This window comes from Rhinolophus sinicus, chromosome 5 (genome assembly GCF_057876585.1).
Source record: "Rhinolophus sinicus isolate RSI-liver-muscle chromosome 5, RSI-T2T, whole genome shotgun sequence".
Taxonomy (NCBI): Eukaryota; Metazoa; Chordata; class Mammalia; order Chiroptera; family Rhinolophidae; genus Rhinolophus; species Rhinolophus sinicus.
The window spans coordinates 80,673,731-80,691,517 of record NC_142505.1 but is presented as its reverse complement, the minus strand read 5'-3'; the positions used below and the strand labels follow the sequence as shown (position 1 = coordinate 80,691,517).

The window sequence follows — 17,787 nt, the reverse complement described above, 5'->3', positions numbered from 1 at the left end:
CCCATCAGATTGCCAAAAATGACAAAGACAAATGACACTAGTGATGGCAAGGATGAAGGGAAACAAGCACTACATGCATACTCTGCTGGTGGGAGTATGAAATGTTATAATCTTATTGGAAAATAACCCGTTATCACCTAATAAAATAAAAAATACATATACTCCTTAACCCAACAATCCCACTCCTTGATGGCTGAACTACAGAAACAAACCCATGATTACATAAAGATACTCGTATATGGAGGTGGCCGGTTAGCTCAGTTGGTTAGAGCGCGGTGGTCTTAACAACATGATTGCTGGTTCTATCCCCACATGAGCCACTGTGAGCTGCGCCCTCCACAACTAGATTGAAACAACTACTTGACTTGGAGCTGATGAGTCCCGAAAAACAAACTTAAAATAAAAAAGTTAAAAAAAAGATACTTGTATATGTACAAGTATATTAACTGCACTTTCCTTTTCTCGTTATTTCATCTTGTATGTAGTGCCAAACATTTTAAAATAACTTGTATGTCCATAATAATGGGGGAAACAACTGAATAAATTACGGTATAGCCATTCTATGGAATATAATGTAGTTATCTAATAGGATGATAAAGACCTATAGGTTCTAATGCTCATGGTATAATGTTAAATGGAAAAAAGAAAATAACATATTATGCATTTGCTTAAAAAAAGCAACCCTTTGTATATGAATGCCTTTAATTTTTGAAAGATGAACAAAGCCTTCTTTGGTAAGTGAGAGCTGGTTAAGGATGGATATCATTGGCTTTTCCTGTGTATACTTTCGGTTGTTTGACATTGTGCAAAATGTAAGTTTTATAACAATACCAACATTTGTGAAGGTCCCAAGGTCTCTGCAATTTATATGGACCAGTAATGATTCAGGTACACTAAGACGACAGAAAAGAACTAGAGATAAACACATAAAAATCCATTAAACTAATTTTGCAACAAGACTTAAAACAAACAAACAGGCCTGTTTTGCAATATAAATAAAGCTACTCTTCTATGAGGTGAGGAAGAGCTGTTTTCCTACTTAATCTAAAACTTAGTAATTATTTGTCAGCATAGCTTTCATGAAGATGCTCACCTATCAACAAAACTCCCAATCAACAGGATCCTGACTTTCCTTTTCTCCTTATTTCATCTTAAGGTAGCACATGGCTTTGATACAGTTTTCAAAAAAAAAGAAAAAAATGGGGGGGGGGTTCATGAAATGGATCAAGACAATATTCTGAAAGATTTCTGAATCAGAAAGTATTTAGAAAGAGGATATTAATGCAGCCTAAAATTGAGAAGTGTTTTCAATCACTTCAAAAACTCATTCATCCAACCCTCAATTACTCATCCTTAACAGGGGGGCGCCCTGCTATGCATAACTCAAAACCAAGCATGCCTGAAAACATCTTAAACATAACTGAATGAAAATCTGCCCAATCACAGGCCAGCAGCTTGCAAACTCCACCCTTGAGTACAGGAAGAACACTTTTGATTGGAAGACGGTTGTGTTTACTACCGTGTGTGGTACAAATTGGAAAGGCCCACATGTCTAGGGTCCAAAGGAAATCTCTAATGAAAAAGGAAAACAAACGGCCAGTTCTAATTCTATATTGCTCATTGTCATTAACAGAATCTCATTATAGCCACAGCAATTCTTGAGCAGTTTTGCAAGCTGGTGAAAATTTCTAAAGGCTCTATAAGTTTTGTTTGGTGGCTGTTTTCTCATCTATGTCCCTAGCTATCCATACAAGACAATCGTAGTGTCTTCTCAAAACCCAAATGCGCCTTGGCTATATGCATACAGTTCCATGCAAGACCTCAACACAGTTGTAATGCACAAGAATTTACAAGACACATTTACAAAGAATCACTGCAACTCGCACTTGGTTTGAGAAACCAATTCCATGGGCCCAGCAGTAAAATTAATTCAGCATTTAGCATAGAAGGTGTCCAGCATTTCAGTGAGCTTCAAAAACCTCTGCCCTTAGGGAACCCAGCAAACAACAAAGTGAATGGGTGGCCATTTCAGGTGCAGAGCTCACTCGCAATTCATCTAATGGAGGAAACAACTAGAAAATAAAATTCAGCATGAAAAGCTAGAGCAGACTAGGCCTTTGGACCAAGTTTACATATAATGGTGGATCTTAAGTATGTTTTCCATTCAAACGGGTAGAGTAAATTACTGGACCTGAGAGGAACACCTCTCCTCCCCCCCCATCCCAACCTAGAAAGCAATCTTCTTTCTAAAGAAAGAACAGAGGAATTTAAATGCAAATCTCCTTAATCATCACCGTCACACCCTTAGATTCCTGGTATCTTTTTACAAATTTGCGCCACTGAAGCCTCATCAATGTCCAAGCAGCCTTTTCTTATGGAGCATGGAGAAAGATCAAAGCAAGGGAACTGAAGCAGCAGAAGCAAAGCCTCAGCCAGCCGCAAGCCTACCACGGGGGAAAAATGTCGAACACCGCTGTTCACTAGGTAGAAAAATAATAGAAACCTACAATACGACTATTAAATCTCGCAAAATGCCTTCCTGTTTATAGCGAATAAAATATCTGCAGAAGCAAGTTCATCAAGAAAATTAACTTTCTGCCTGATGACCTATTACATTCCAAAAGAATCCCCGTTTTTCATTAGCCTGATCTCAACAGAAAAGCTAGGGTCGCTATCAGAATGAGGAACTAAGGAGGCTTGCCAAAGCTCAGACCATATTTTGCCGCCACATTAACAAAAATAACACACCCTAGCCCCGAATGCTGGTTAAATTCTAACACTAAACAACTTTAATCACAAAATACACCAAGGCAAGTATCCAAAAGCGGCCAAGCCCCAACAAAGTTTCAAAACAAAACCTCTCCCAAGGTTGGGGGAGTAGCCGAGCTGAGAGCAAAAAAGCACCACCCAGCTGCTTCATTCGGCTACCAAGACAGATCTCAAACTTATCAAAAACAGTCACAACTGCAGCTCCTGTCACCCAGAAGCGCAAAGAGAGAGGAGCGCGACAGTCCCGAGAGCTGGTCTTTCTGGAGACCGCCAGGCCGAGCCCGGCTCAGACAAGGAGGAAGTAACTGCCAGATAAAAAAGCCCCAAGCAGCTCCAACTGCAGCCTCTGTGCCTCCCACAACTGCCCACATTCCCGCCCCACTCGGGGCTCCGGGAGGAAGAGAACAGGGCGCAGGTCTCCCGGGAGAGGCTGGGGACTACAGGTCCACGTCTTCCAGGGACAGCGGCAGCACCCGCTGAACTCTGAGGGGCCCGGGAGCCCAGGGTTCGGGAGCCTGCTCCAAAGGCGTGTTGGGGGGGGGGGGGGAGGCTGAAAAAGGGTCGCTCAGGAGGCGGGGCCTGCCGGGTGGAGGCAGCAGCTTCTGGCGCCCTGGCCGCCCCCCGGGGGAAACCGGGGCGCACACCCCGACGCGGAAGCCATGCCGGCCAGAGCTCGGGGTGCTGAGGAGCCGGTGGGGGGCGCTGAGGAGATCTGGGGGCGCGGAACTGGGTCACCCTCACCCCACCGCCCCCTCACAAAGGCCCCCGGGGAGGCCGCCCGCAGGCCCCGCAGCCCCGGCCTCGAGTGCCCGCCTCGGCCGCCACTCACCGCTAGGTCCTGGGGCACCGCCCCGCTCATGGCCCGCACCGTGCCGGCCCGCCAGGCCCGAGTGCGCAGCGCAGGCCCCGGATCTCCGCCCGCCGCCGCCGCCGCCGCCGCCGCCGGGACCGAGGCCGAAGCCGAGGCCGCGGTGTCCGCGAACAGAAGCAGCAGCCGCTTGCCCACCGGGGAGGCCGCTGCGTCCGCCATCGCCAGGGCCGGCCGGCCTGACCCGCGCTCCCGCCCGCCACCTCCCACCACCTTCTCCGCCAAGCGCCCGATCCGCCCGCAAGGCCTCCCTCCGCACCACCCGCGGCCGCGGCTCCCCCCCACCCCCCCAACAGCTACCACCAACCACCGGCGCCGCGCAGCGCCCCCGGTGGCCGGGAGCGGAGCCGCAACCCGGGCCCCGCACAGCGCCCCCCGCGCTCCGGAGCGGGGCGGCAGCTCCGGGCCCCTCGCAGCGCTCCGCCCCAATCTCCCCGGGGCCTGCAGTGCCCCCTGCGTTAGGGAGGGGAATTGCAGTTTCGGCTGGGGTGGGGAACTGGGCGGGTACTTCAGTTCCCCAGGGCACCATCATGGTCCCAACCTTCCTTCAGGGGGTCCCATATCTGAGAAGGCTTTAGCTTACGCTCCTGGAACACCAGATACTTTTACTGGGGTCGGGGGATGAGTGGCAAGGTACTTAGACAGTGGATGTTTAGAGCTAAGATGTTAGCGCCCCATGCTCTATTGGTTTCCTATCCTGAAAATATGCACTACACTTTCTGTCATTTTTTTTAAAGAAACTTTCTCCCCATTGGTCCAAGGGACACAATATCTTTCTTCTAACTGGCCCATAACATGGTACCATCCCATTCTGTACTATCAGTACTTCATAGGTTCCTTTCCAATTGACCAATGTGTTACATCCATTGGATGTGATAATGCTAGTCTTCCCATTGGCTGAAGGCCAACATGCTTCCAACATCTTGGTACTGTGACTTGAACCCATAGAGCTTCTTCCCCTTTCCAAGTCTACCAATGTTATTAAGTCCAGGTGTTTCTCAACTCAAGTTTTAGAAGAATTGGAAAGAGACCAATTGTAAAGAGATTCTTTTCTGATCCAATGGCACCTTATCTTACCATGGAAATAGTGGGGCTGGGGACAGAGAAAACCCCACCGCTTCTAGCTGAATTCATTTAATACAGGTGTGGGAGACTGAAAGCTCCTGTTAGAAAAGGGACTGTAGAGACGGAGAGATACTGAATTTTTTGCCTAGAGGGTTTTCATATCAGGCAATGGGAGACCTCAATAATTAAGTTGGTCATGTCAGAGACTAGCACAGGTTCCATGGTCTTATGGATGCACAGACTGAGTATACAAACTAGAAAGATAAAGGGTCTAGTAATAATCCATGATTGTTACCCTAAAAGTGGCTATTTCTTCTAATGATCTGCCCTACAGACAGGAAAGAGCAGTAGCTGGTTCTTTCTCCAAGACTTATGTGCCTACCCAGTAATCTGTCCATAACCTTGTCTTTACCCTTGACCTACTTTTCTTGCAGCAAAGGTTGGGGGCAGAGGTGGGGGGTGGGTACCAAGTACTGACTTTAGTAAACTACAAAACATATAGGGAAGTCATTCGAAAACCAACCCTGTGGAGCCCAAGTAAACATTTCCTTGGATTTTTCTCTCCCTATTCCTTGGAACTTCCATTTCCCATAGCCAACCTGAGGCCTGACTCAGAATGTTTTTCTGGGCTAAGAGACACCTCTTAAAGCGCATGGTCCATGAGCTGTAGTTGGGAGAAGTGGAATCACGGTGAATTCATATAGGACCTAGCTGCCTTGCAGCTTTTCTATCAAAATTCACCAGTGCGATTTTCTCCCATATGGAGTTCTAATTACTGCCCCAGTGTCTGAAGCTGGCTTCTTCCAGTACCAGAGACAGAAATGTGCCTAAGCTCAGGGACTGGAAGGCAAAGGTGGGAAATTCATTCAACAAACATGGCAGGCATTTTTCATGTGCCAGTAACTTTTCAAAGTGTTGGGACACAACACTGAATAAAACAAAACGCTGGTCTTCAGAGAGTTTACATTCGTTCCTACATTAGCAGGACCTCAGGAATGCTAAATGAAATCACACTAGGCCTCACAGAAAACAAACAGTAGGAAAAACCCAACAACAAAAAAACTGAACAGAAGAAGGGGTGGGAGTTATTTTCGATGTTTAAACTTTACCTCTGCTCAAACAGCAGGTGAAATGAACAGCAATTTTGAAGGAAAAAACCTGTAATACTGAGCTGCTTTAACCACATGCCATTGCCCCACCTCCTCTAAGCCCCTCCCCTTTGTTTCCAGGGCAGGTGACAACTCCCACTCTTTTTAGAGTGTATTTTCATTCCCTCAAATGGTCCTGCTCCAGGTAGTCAAGCCAATCCTGTCCTGCACACTTCATTGGTATTCAATGATGAGTGCCACCAACTTGAAGCAGGAAACTGGGACGGAGGCTAAGCAACTTGACTCTTCTTGCCGGCTGGCTGGCAAGTCAGCACCAAACCGGCAAAGAAAGGCGATGCCTTAGGGACAGAGGCTCCTGCCTGGATCTCTAAGCAACTACACTTCACCCACACACATTGGAAGAATGCTAGCGTAGGGAGAAGAAAGGGTGGAATAGAAAGGTCTAAAGAGAGTGAGCCACACAGCTTCTTTCAGCAAATGAACATTCCAAATTGAAGCATTAGGGAAAATACCACCTTCTAGGGCAAAAGAGCAGCTCTGCTGGTAGGATAATTTTACAAAAGCCATATATTTAGGATGGAGATATTGCCTAGGTCTTTGTAATCTAAATTCTTTTGACTAATCTCCATCTCCCCAGGACATAACATGTGAAAACTTTTAAATAAGAACGATTCCTGGTCAAGTCTTCCATGCTACCTTCTCCCCACTTCCCAAAACCTACAAACCAATCTAGACAAGTCCTTGCCTGCACCAACAAGCATTCTGAGGGAGCTAGAATGTATTAATACTTGACTTCAACCTGCTGGAAGTGAGAGTGATAGTAGGGAAGAGGAGACGGATATAAGGAAACAGAGACCAGACCAGACTGCCAGAAATAGCCAAAGTTTTAACAGAAGCCTGGGCCACAGGCTATGACTGCTGTGGCCGCAAAGAGCCTCGGGACCAGAGACTGCCCTCGAAGGGCAAAGGCCCAGCCATACCGTAGAGGAAGGGGCTGAGAGAGTTAGGTGGCCTTCTCCGTTTCCTCCTCACCTTTCTTTGTGGAGAAGGGAAAAAGACACTGTAGTACACAAGGTTGCTTGGGAAAATGGATTATTCTAATAAAACTTTATTTTTTCAAACACAGCCACAGAGGCAGGACCTCATGTTTAACACACACACAGACTTATGGATTTTTAATATAAAACAAAGTTTACGAAAAATTTTTTTCCACTTTTTGTATTTGTAATCCCATTAGCACAGGGACTTTGGCAGCAGGTGGGAGTGAAGGGCAGCTGGAGCTGCCACTGGGCAGTCACCGGGCACAGGAGGAGAGCACCAGCCTGGGAGTGGCTTCACTCACACACGCAGGAATACTCACCTACGGGTCAGCCACACCACACACACAACACAAATGCAGATGTCTACCCAGCGTCAACCACAGCCCTGTAGAGGTGTGCGCCACTCTGGGTAAGCCCAATATGTGAAAATCCAAATAGTCAAACAGCTAAAGTAGAGAGGGAGGCTGCTTGCTTTACAAAAGAAGCAATCACAGGCTGCTTTTAATGGTCAGCAGTCCAAATGCATCGAAAAATAGCATTTGGTTTACACAGAACTGTTGGAACAGATCTATTGTGTAAAGCAAAATGAACCACTTCTTGAAAAGGCTTGTCCCAGGGTCATGGGTGCTTAGATTGAGAAGCAAGATGACAGTTCCAGCTAGTTTAAGTTTCCAGGTCTTAAAAGTAATGGAATTCAAATATGGTTATCTGTAGACCTTCTCACCTAAGGATGATGCCCTAGGTGTCTGGGGAAGCCAGGGTGGAGGCAGAACTACAGCCCTCACTTCTTCAGCATAGACCTGCAGAGAGCCCACTGGCACTGCCAGTGGCCTATTGGTAGCTGGCATAGACAATCTGCAACAGAGAGCCCAGGGATGAGAATGCCCGAGGAGGAAAAGAAGCTGGCACCAGGGAATTTATGGCCTAAAGAGGGAGAAGAGCCAGGGGAGGGATGAAACCAAGGATGGGCAAATCCTGGGCTCACAGTTTCCCTGGATTCTCCAGAGAGCCTCTCTCAGGCCCCTAGAGACCTAGTAGCTCACTGGTAACACATGGTAACTAGCAGAAAGGGAGGAGCCCTGCAAGGGTAGAACCACTGAGGGCCAGAAGCTCGAGAAGAAATGACCAACGCCTCTGGACTGGAGGTGAGGAGGCTGGAGCCTGGTTGATGCTTCTATCCAAAAGTGGGAGACCCAGAAAAATGACAGGATCAATTTCATGAGGAAGAAACAAATAGACTTTGGTCTCCTCTAACATGAGAAATTGGGTCCCAAGAAACCCTAGAAATTGAAGAGAAAGTGCCCTTCTTCCAACAAACAGGAAGGGCAGGTCCAATCCATTCATGCAGGCTCTAACCAAAGCTGGCAAAGCCTCACAAGCTATTGTGGCGGCAGCCTCAGTACGCATCTCCACTGGTGCCAGCCCCACCAAGGCTCCCACAGTCCTTCAAGCTACCAGTGTGGCCACTGGGACCTGCTGCCCTGACTCCGGTTGTGGGTGAGAAACAAAAAAGGAAACTCAATCCAACAACAACAACAAACTCCCAGCTGCTTCTCACAGCCTTAGCTTTACACATCCTCAGCCAATCCCTCAGTGAGCCCCAACCTCCCGGAGGTCTCTCAGGGCTAATTAGAGGCAAATAAACATTTCCTGGCAGGAGTGGAAGACAAGCAAACTAGTAAATGCTGACATCCCCTTCCTCATTTCTCAAGCAGCTCAGAAAGAGGTTGGGTGCAGATCTTATAACAACAACAGGTTTCCCTGCAGTCTGCTTCCAAAGGGCAGTGCTGGGGATAAGCTCACCCATGCCTGCTGGGGACTAAATGCCACTTCTCCTGCTACAGGTCGGCCTCAGTAGACGCTGGGGGCAATAAAGGGCCTTCCTTCCTTGTTCTTGACCCTCGAAGGTCAAAGGGTTAAGGGGGAAAAGGTCCTGTCAGTAAAGAGAGATGGAGCCCTTCAACCCTGCCTCAGTTACCCACATGTGCTTGCATCTAGTTAGAGAGAGAGGCAGGTTGTACACAATCTAGGCAATCTGATGAGAAAAAAGGGCCAGCTCAGAATCAATGTGGAGAGCCCTCTCCAGCCCCAGTACTAAATCTATCTAGAGGGGGTGGGCCTGAGGAAAAGACCATTAGCTGAGGTCACAGCACTTAAAATAACCTGCAGTACCCCCAAGCAGAATCCAGTGCAGAGCCAGTGGTGCTTACGTATTACAAGCCTGGTTCCAGAGCTACTTAGAAAAAAGAAAAACTTGGTGCCCTCCTTCTAACTCCTTGAACAAGTGCACTGTCCCATGAAAACCCAAGATCCTGGGGGGTATCATGCTGCTCTGCTGTTAAGGAGCAACTGTCTTCCTTCCCTAAGGCTCCACAAACACATCTTTCCTCAAGTGTACTCCCATGCACACACACACATTCTCACACAATTTCTCCGAGGAGGCTGAATGAACCCCCCACCCTGGCCAAATTCTAAGACACAAGTGCCCTTTGAAGCAAAGGGGCTAGTGAAATTCCCCGAGCTGGGGTCAGCAGACCCCTTCCTTCCCTGCCCATCGCTCTCTCGGTGGCAGGGATACTCACACTCAGGGCCGCCATGGGAGGGGTCTGCTCTGGGGATGTCCCTCCCGCCACCAGCTCCGTTTATCTTGTCCCGGCCAGTCTCTCAGCTTGGTCGAGCTTCCTGGAGCGAGAAGATTTCCAGCTGCCCTGAGTCGGAGCCCTCCACTCACCCCCATTCCCAGGCTGGGCCCCTGGTCTTGGGGCCTCGACACTTGTTAGTAGCCATAAGAGAGTCAGTCTGTGTGGCCCCAGGAAGTAGCCTCTCAGTTTTAGTTCTCCTCAATCAGATTCAAGTCCAGGTCCCCAAAGTCCTGCTGGCACAGTGTCCGCTTGCTCAGTGCCTGCCGCCCCCACCGCACGGCCCCCTCCTCCTCCTCTTCGCTTTCACTCAGCACCTGGGAGGAACCCCCAACGGGGCTGCAGGAAGCAGAGAGGGGTGGGGGGCTACAGGCCATGAACCACGGCGGAGAGATGCTGCTGCCTTCCCGGGCTGTTTCTTGGAGACAGACACCTCCTGAGTATGGTTTCTGTCAAACAAACAACAAAGTTAACAACGCAAAGGAAGATACTAACATCCCAGAGCGCCCTGGCCAAGCTGTATTTCAAAGTGTCCTTCTCAATTGCCCTCAAAGGCAGAAGTGTTAGGCTTTAGGGTGAGGTTTGTGAACTCCCTGAAAAAATTTGGAAAATTTAGTATACACGTACATTTCTTTGAGAAAAGAGCCCAGAGTTTCTATCAGATTCAAGATTAGAAGCTCGTTTATAAGCTTCACGTGGGCAGGAATATCGTCTGCCTGTTTAACTACCATGCTGCGAGGGCCTAGTCAGAGCCTGGTACATAGTAGGCATTCAATAAATGTTTGCTGCTGGTTGGACAAGTGACTCTGAATAAGTGTGTAAGTTCTCAAAGCGGTTTGTGACCCAGTGGTCTAGGAGGAAGAATATGAAAAAGTAGGCAAGTGCATGTAATTGCACTCACACTGGCAAGACAAAACACATTTGCTGAACACATGAATGTTGCAGCAGCCCATTTTCAGCTCTCACAGACCCTCTTAAAGCACTGAAGGGCCAGTGGCAAAACAAGACTTGAGCACAAGGAGGGGTGGGGCACTGATGATGGCACTTTTGTGGCTTATGCATTCTCAGAGAGGAGAGAAGGTGCCTCCACCAGGACACTCTGGGATCCCTGTTGGAAGGTTTAACATTGGTTTCACCCCAGATTCTGTGGAACCCTCAGGACTGAGCAGTTTCATAGGACATGGGACTTTCAGTGCTAAAACTGGGACAGTTCTGGGCAAATTGGGATGGTGGATCACCCTAGCAAAAGCTCAGACAGAAAGGAGCTCCAGGGGAGGCCCTGCCAGGGGGGCATAGAACCAGGGCAGCTCAAAAGTGACACTACGGAACAGAGTCCCTGTGCTCCCATCCAGGCTTCCCCAGTCCTGCTGGTCGCACCTGATTCATCTTGTCAAAGTCCAAGGAAGGCCGCAGCCGCCGGGGGTCCTCCTCGTGGCGCCGCTTGACTCCAGCTTTGCGGGCATCCAGATCGCAAGGCTGTGAGCGGCTTCGGGGAAGGTTGCGGAGGCCTCGAGGTCGCCAGGGCAGTTCTGGGGAGGATGCGGGGGAGCTCCGGGCAGAGGGCAAGAAGCGGCTTGCCTGTGGGCCCAGGCTGGGCGACAGGGAAAAGCGGCGCTGGGGTGGGCAAGGTGACAGGGACTCGGCATCACTCTCCCAGGAGCCACTTTGGGGGGAGGCAGCGCAGGGTCGAGAGGATTCTTGGGCCAGGGCCAGGCTGAAGAAAGGGGGGCTGTAGGGTCTGTGGGCTGGGGCACATTGAGAAGAGGCACTGGGAGCTTGGAGGAACCTGAGGCTGGAGACCCTCTTCGGGGGGCTCTGGTGAGGCACCTGCGGCCCACCCCCTCCACCACTGCCCCGGTGCTTGATGGGAGTCCACAGCTTGGAGGGGGCAGGCCGCCACACCGGCTGCCAGCGAGACAGGTCCACGGGCACTGAGAGTGAGCGGCAGTGCCTCTTGGATGGAGGGGCGGGGGGCACAGGAAGTTTCTCTGGGTCTGGGGGCTCAGGGCTTAGGACTTGGGAGAGGGGCTGCTCCGGTGGGGAACTTCCCCGGCTGGGTGGTCTGAGGTGCAGGCTCAAGCCTGAGGGGTGGTAGCTGAGGTTCAGGCTGTCCTGGAACTCGGCACAGGAACAGCCGGGCAGGCCCCTCCAGGAAGCACCTTCTGGAAAGCATTCATAATAAAAATAATATTAATGATTTTTTAAGGGCTTACTATGAACCCCACAATGTAAGGAGAACTTTATAGGAGGTTTCCCAAAAACCTCACGAGGTAGGTACTATTATCCCATTTCACAGATGGGAGAAGTTCAGTAACTTGCCCAAAGTCATGCAGCAATCAAATGACCAAAGCAGGATTCTAACCCTGGTCTGTCTGATGCTAAGGCTGGGTCTTTTAACCACTCTGCTATTCTGTCTCCATTATGAAGAATCACATGAAATTGAAACTATAATCTCATACTGCCTGCCACTTCCTCTCAAATGTAAAACAAGAGAAACGTGTGTGTGTGTGTGTGTGTGTGTGTGTGTCCTGTTCATTCCGCACTCTACTCAGCCTAGTCCTACTTTGCTCCCCAAACCCCTAGCCCCAGGTTGTGAAAGACAGGCCTATACTCTCCTTCCTTAGCCTTTCCCCTTCCAATGTGTCAAAAGCACCAAGACAGGAGTTAGGACTGCAAGAGATTAAGAGGTAATAATGCAGGTAAGAGATCATTTTCATTCCTAGGAAGGGCAAATAGGGTGCAGAAGGCCTTTTGACGGTGAAACGTGCTTGCAAAACCCTAAGGCTTTATGTCACTCATGTTCGAGTCTGGCCACCTGTATACATTGATTCCACTCCCCTAGGCCTGCTCTGAAATCCAAACAGATTAGGAGACTAAGGGATGGAAGGGGAAATGGACTAAAAGGAATGGTCCTCATTGCATTCTAACCAAAACTGATTTCTGGGCAACAGCTCATCAAGGGACAAAGGGCCGACTGCAGGCTCCTCTGGTTAGCTGGCTGCAATTCTGCAGAGGCTAGATATCTGGAGCAACTGGCAAGCATATGGAGTCAGACTTGATGATGGAGAAAACCACACTTGACATTTTTGGTCAACAGTTCTGCCCCTTACTAACCTTCTTGAGGGCAGGGACCATGTGTCCTGCTCAGTACTTACAGCAAATACCTGGCTTTCAGTAAGCATTTAATAAACCACAGGAAAAGGCGGAATGAAGAGGTTTTTGCCAACACACTTCCCTTGCCAGGTCTCCCAGAAAAGAAAACAAGCTGTACAGCGGCCCAGCAGCATGGGTTAAGAGTTCTGGTTGTGCTCTAGTGATGCCTCCATCCAAATGCCCCCATGATCAGACCCTTCAAGTAATTGATAATCTAGGAATTGATACCTCAAATACATTTTTACATGTGAAAAATGACACGTACAAGGTTATTTATTCACTATGGTTTTGTCATAACAAAAGATTGGAAATAACCTAATGTGCACCAATAGATCAGTTACATAAACTACGGTACAACCCCACAGTGCAATAATATGCAGCTGTATAAAACAAGAATGTAACGTAACATGCTAATATGTAAAACGGAGACAAGTACCCATCTCACAAGGTGACCCTGGCAAGAAAGTTGTGGAGGTAGGCTACCTAGTCCTAGACACTGGAAACCAATGCAAGAAATATGTGGATGGAGGCATGGGCATACACACATAGACGCAAACACACCACCTTACCAGGCACAAGCTGGAAAGGGTTCCCACAGTTGGAGATGTCTGCATGATCAGGCAAAGGCTAAGAGAGAGAGAGAATACCCATCATGATTCAGGTTCAGGACACAGATTTCCAGGAAGCCCTGTTCAGCTCACCCCTGCAATTGCTGGGCTATTGGGATGTTAGGGACTCTTAAGTGTTCTCATCTTCTTTTTTCTTCCTGAAGTTAGTGAGTAAAAACAATATTCCACATTTTCCAACATGTCAAACCCTTCTCCACCCAAGTTCTGGTGTCCTTTCTCATTCTGTGGAAAAATCCCTGCCCCCTTCCTTTTGGGCTGGGTTTTGAGCTTTCAGTGGGCTCTTCCAGTACAAGTACCATAACTCATATAGCACAGGACAAGGGTGAAATAGTAGCAACAAACAGCCTCAGAAAAAAGGGGGATGGGGTTGTGGAGAAGCAGGAAGACTGGTCTTTTACCAGACTGATGCTGAAGCGTGTGCATTTCAGCTCATCCAGAGTCTGCTTCTGTAGCTGCTCAGTGATCAGGGTTATCATGATTCTCCCCAGGATTTGACTTGCACACTTTGGAGCAAATGATGGATGTCTTCCCTTTCGTTCTTCCAGACCTCACTCGTGAGCCGTCTTCTGCCACTGCAGCACCATTCTAGCACCATTGGGACTTCCCTCTCCAGTCATGCCTGCTGAGTCTGCCAATTACAGAGGGACCGGCCCCAAGTGATATTAGAGATGTACCTGGTCCAGAGGCGGAAAATGTATGGCACACATACCACAGCATCCCTACGCCAGGCCTCTGGCAGACATCATTAATTGATCACAGTTCTTTCCTGTTAAGCCTAAACACAGCCGTAGACACATTCTAAACTTGGCACTCCAGATATGCAGAAAAATGAACTGGAGGTGGCAAGTTGAAACCTATTTGCCACTCCTAACCTGGTTCATGCTCCGCTGTCTACCCAGAATACCAGCACCACTTAGAAAACAGCTTGAGTGAGAAGAATGCCCAAATGGTCACTTCCATCCTGATTAGCCCAATATTTTTATTTTCCAGTCAAAAGCAGTGAGAGGTACCCTTTTCCTAAACTACAGTAATAATAATAGGGAACAGGGAGGAGCAGCAAGGAATGACTTTCTGCTTCAGACCGATCAGAGTAAATAAGGTTTTAAGTTCTTCCTTAGCCTGACCAGCTGATGTATTACAGTTGTCTAACACACTGTATATATTCTCTTATAAAATGAGAAGATAAGGAAACGGTACCAGGGTAATTCCAATTACATTTCAACTCTACAGATGTTAAAAACAACTCTATGATTTCATTCAAGCAAGTTTTTAGCTTGATCTAAGACCATGAATACAATTAATCAAGACTCTTTCTCAGGTTAATTTTGGTAGAAGCAAACTAATTCTATTAGAGAACAGGCTTCAAGCCCACACCATTGCCTGAGGGGCCTTGTTCCAGGGAGGAGGGGAGGTTAACCTAGTGTCTCCATACTATTCTGCCTATTCCCAGAAATGACCAGCAGCAGACAGCTCACCAGAGGGTATAGGTAGCATTCGCTAGTAGAGAGCTATCAAGAAATCTAAGTCTTGATCCAATTTGCTGTGGCAGTTTTGGCAAATCATTTAACCTTTCTTGGTCCCAATTGACCCACATATAAAACATATAATATAATCTGAATCTGTCACAGGGACTATAACACGAAATATCAAAATGTAAAAAGCATACCATCTGGCCTGTACAAACCAAGAGTCCACATAGGCTGCAGTTTCTCACCCCTCCCATTTGTTGCTCTACAAGGCCTCAGAAGGCCATAGTGATGATATCATTAAGACAAGAAGGCAATCAATCGGGTTTATCTATTTGGTCGGATGTCACCTACATAGCAAGAGAAACCCTAAAGGGCTCTTCTGTGACCTTGGGGGCAGATCACTTTCTACTTTTACAAAAGAGAAGGACTCATCTCTACCCCAATCCCACTTCAGAGGGAAGCAGGCCACAAGGAATCAAAGAAATACACATGGATGTACTTGGAGTTTGGGGGAAGAAAGGTGTGAGAGAAGTCAATCGTCATTATAGTGAACTATCATTTTCATGCATAATTATTACAACCCTGAACAAAGTTCCAGCTTCCTGAGAGCTCCCTTCAGCTGCTTCCCCTATGTGCTTGTGGGAGAAGCTAAAGCTTATATCACTTCTGCTCTTGGTTTCTTAACTCTGCCCTCAAAGATCAACCAGAGAGGGAACCTAACTGCAGGCTTTTACCCCAGAGAGCCCAGACCTCTGACTGACCAGCCATGAGGAGCAGAGAGTGAAGCAAAAGTCTTTCAAGCTTTTCATGAGGCATTTGGCCAAACAGCAAACTCCCAGCCCTCCCTGGGATCAAGAGAAGAGAGTGATTTCGTGTTTTTCTGCATTTTAATTGTTGGGATGTGGCCACACACACGGCGGTAATTGGAACAATGCAACTACCACCACGCAACTGATACTCTCAGCCTGAGTTTCCTAAAACAGGCCAGGCTGAGAGGGGGAACAGAACGGAAGCCATAAGGAATCAAACCAGGACACAAAAGAAGGCAAACCAGCTCCGCCAGGGGCCTCCTCTTTCTCAGGCAGGCGTAGAAAAATGTGTAAGAAGCCCTCTCATGCCGCCTTCCTTCCCCTTCCATTTTGTATATCTGAGGGGTAGAGACAGCCCTGAACGTTCACTAAACAAGTTAAAACTTCTCAGCTTAACAACTGGCACGGGGCTCAGCCCTCTACAGAGCAGCAGGCCGCAAGGCCCTCCCCACAACCCCACCAGGCCCAACTCTCAATCCAGGCTTTCCCTCCACCATCGGCCTCCTAAAATAAAGGTTGGACCCCCACCCCATCTCCTATTGGATGGCAGTAACCCTTGACATTCGGGTTTCAGGGATGCTGAGGTTGTGCTGAAACCTGGAGAAGGTAGGATCAAGTCAGGCCAAGGGGGAGGAGAGTCACAAATCCCCTGGGGACCCTTCCCCAGGTCCCAGCCCCACACCTCCGGGAGAGACTGGAAGAAAACATGAGGGAAGCAGGGAGGTGCATGAACAGGTAAGTGGGGACTTGACTGCTTTTCTCCCATATGGCTCTGGGGGAGATGGGGTAACAAGTGGGGAGCACCCCTCCCCCCACCCTGATGAAGAAGCAAAAGGCTAGGCCCCCCTCCAATCTTAAACCTCTCCCTCGGTTGCCCTGCCTGTCCCCGCGGGGTGGGGCATGGGGCGTCCGCTGGCCCCGGGAGGGGGGGCGCGCCAGGGTTCGCTCAAGGGGGTGTCGTTCGCCTCTTCCCAATCAGCTTCCATCATCTGGCCGCGAGAAGCGAACTCAGGACTCGGGGGATGGAGAAGGTCTGGGACTTAGCACTCCGCCACCCCCTCCCCCACCGGGTCCCGTGCTCTCCCCGCGGAGGCGGTTAGCGAAGCCGTGCGGCGCAGGCGGCCGGGCTGGGGGAGGGGAAGGAGGGACGGACGGCCGAGGTGCCCGCCCCGAGGCCCCAGCGCTACCTGCCCTCCGCCACCTACCGCGGCTCCTTCAGCTCCCAGGGCCGCGGCCGGAGCAGCTCTGAGCGCTCCGTTAGCCCCACGGTGCCCTTAAAAGGCGCCGGCGCGAACCAACAGGCCTCTGAGGAGAGTGGGGGGATCGCTCCGGTTCACAGAGTTCTCCTGAACCACCCCGGGAGGCTCGAGACCCGTGTTGTTTCTCTGTCAAAGTGTTTCTTGGATAACGCTGTCAGGAACGAGCCCGGCTTCTTGATTTAGGGATGAGGACGGTTTCCTCATTATCGAGTCACCCCCTCCAAAATATTGCAGAAGGTGGACCGGCCTAGTTGGAAGCATACCTCGAAACCCGCGGGGGAGGCCGTACCAGACGAAGGTAAACAAAGCCATAGCCCCCACCCTCCATTCCTACATGGGCCCAAGTACAGCCCCCTAATCGGTTCGGGCCGCGTACTACAATTAGCCAAGGTTCCTCTCACCTGCTCTCCGGTCCCGCTTTCTAGGGCCACCTTACTGAAGGAATCCCCCTTCCCCCAGCAGAGGACCCGTCCGTGACGTGAAGGATTCTGGGAAGGGTAGTCCAAGCGCCGATTAGGGCCTGCTCTGTGTCCCAGGAGCCCCTCTTCCAGGGGCCGGATCGGCTCGAACCTCATAAATCCAGGACTTGTAACAGTTGCGGGGCCGTTTCCATTTGGTTCTGTAATTAGCCCTTACCCAAAACACTTAGTAAAGCTGAGGAGGGCCCAGGGCTGTTCACTCCTTCTCCTCCCTCTACGCACCCCCCCCCAACAGGATGAGGTAATGGGATTGTGATTATGACATCATAGGCGGTTCAGTAGCTCGCGTGGGGGGTGGGGGGAGTACGGTGGTTACAGCTGGACCACTTTCCTTAAGAGAAGGAAGGAGGGAGGAAAACAGGCAGATGGGGAAAAGATGTTGATGTTGCTATAGTTCCTCTTCAGGAAGAGGAAACCACCTTTTATTACCTCTCCACCATTGCCACCACCTCCCACCTCAGCCAAAGTTTAAGTCCTTTCTGAAGAGACTGAATGTAGC

At 49.4% G+C, this 17,787-nt stretch overlaps 2 protein-coding genes across 4 annotated transcripts in view; both read right to left on the bottom strand.

Annotated features, from left to right (window-relative positions):
* Positions 1–3,951, bottom strand: part of KDM3B (lysine demethylase 3B) — a 52,752-nt gene extending 48,801 nt beyond the window's left edge. The window contains exon 1 of one of the 2 annotated variants that reach the window (XM_019740206.3): positions 3,599–3,951. In XM_019740206.3, the coding sequence (XP_019595765.3) occupies positions 3,599–3,799 (201 nt within the window). In that variant the 5' untranslated portion in view covers positions 3,800–3,951. The remainder of the gene's footprint in view (positions 1–3,598) is intronic. The other variant, XM_074313581.2, reaches the window with a different exon arrangement.
* A 2,935-nt stretch (positions 3,952–6,886) lies between these two features.
* FAM53C (family with sequence similarity 53 member C) lies at positions 6,887–17,433 on the bottom strand. 2 transcript variants are annotated; one of them, XM_019740348.3, is made up of 5 exons: positions 17,211–17,433; positions 13,671–13,900; positions 13,213–13,270; positions 10,868–11,652; positions 6,887–9,939 (listed from the first exon to the last, which is right to left on the bottom strand). In XM_019740348.3, exons 2-5 carry the CDS (start codon positions 13,746–13,748, stop codon positions 9,682–9,684), a joined length of 1,179 nt encoding a protein of 392 aa, XP_019595907.1. In that variant the 5' UTR covers positions 13,749–13,900; positions 17,211–17,433; the 3' UTR covers positions 6,887–9,681. The 2 variants fall into 2 exon arrangements, with proteins under 2 accessions (XP_019595907.1, XP_019595906.1); XM_019740347.3 differs by lacking the exon at positions 17,211–17,433 and adding an exon at positions 16,756–16,980.
* Positions 17,434–17,787: the final 354 nt, after the last annotated feature.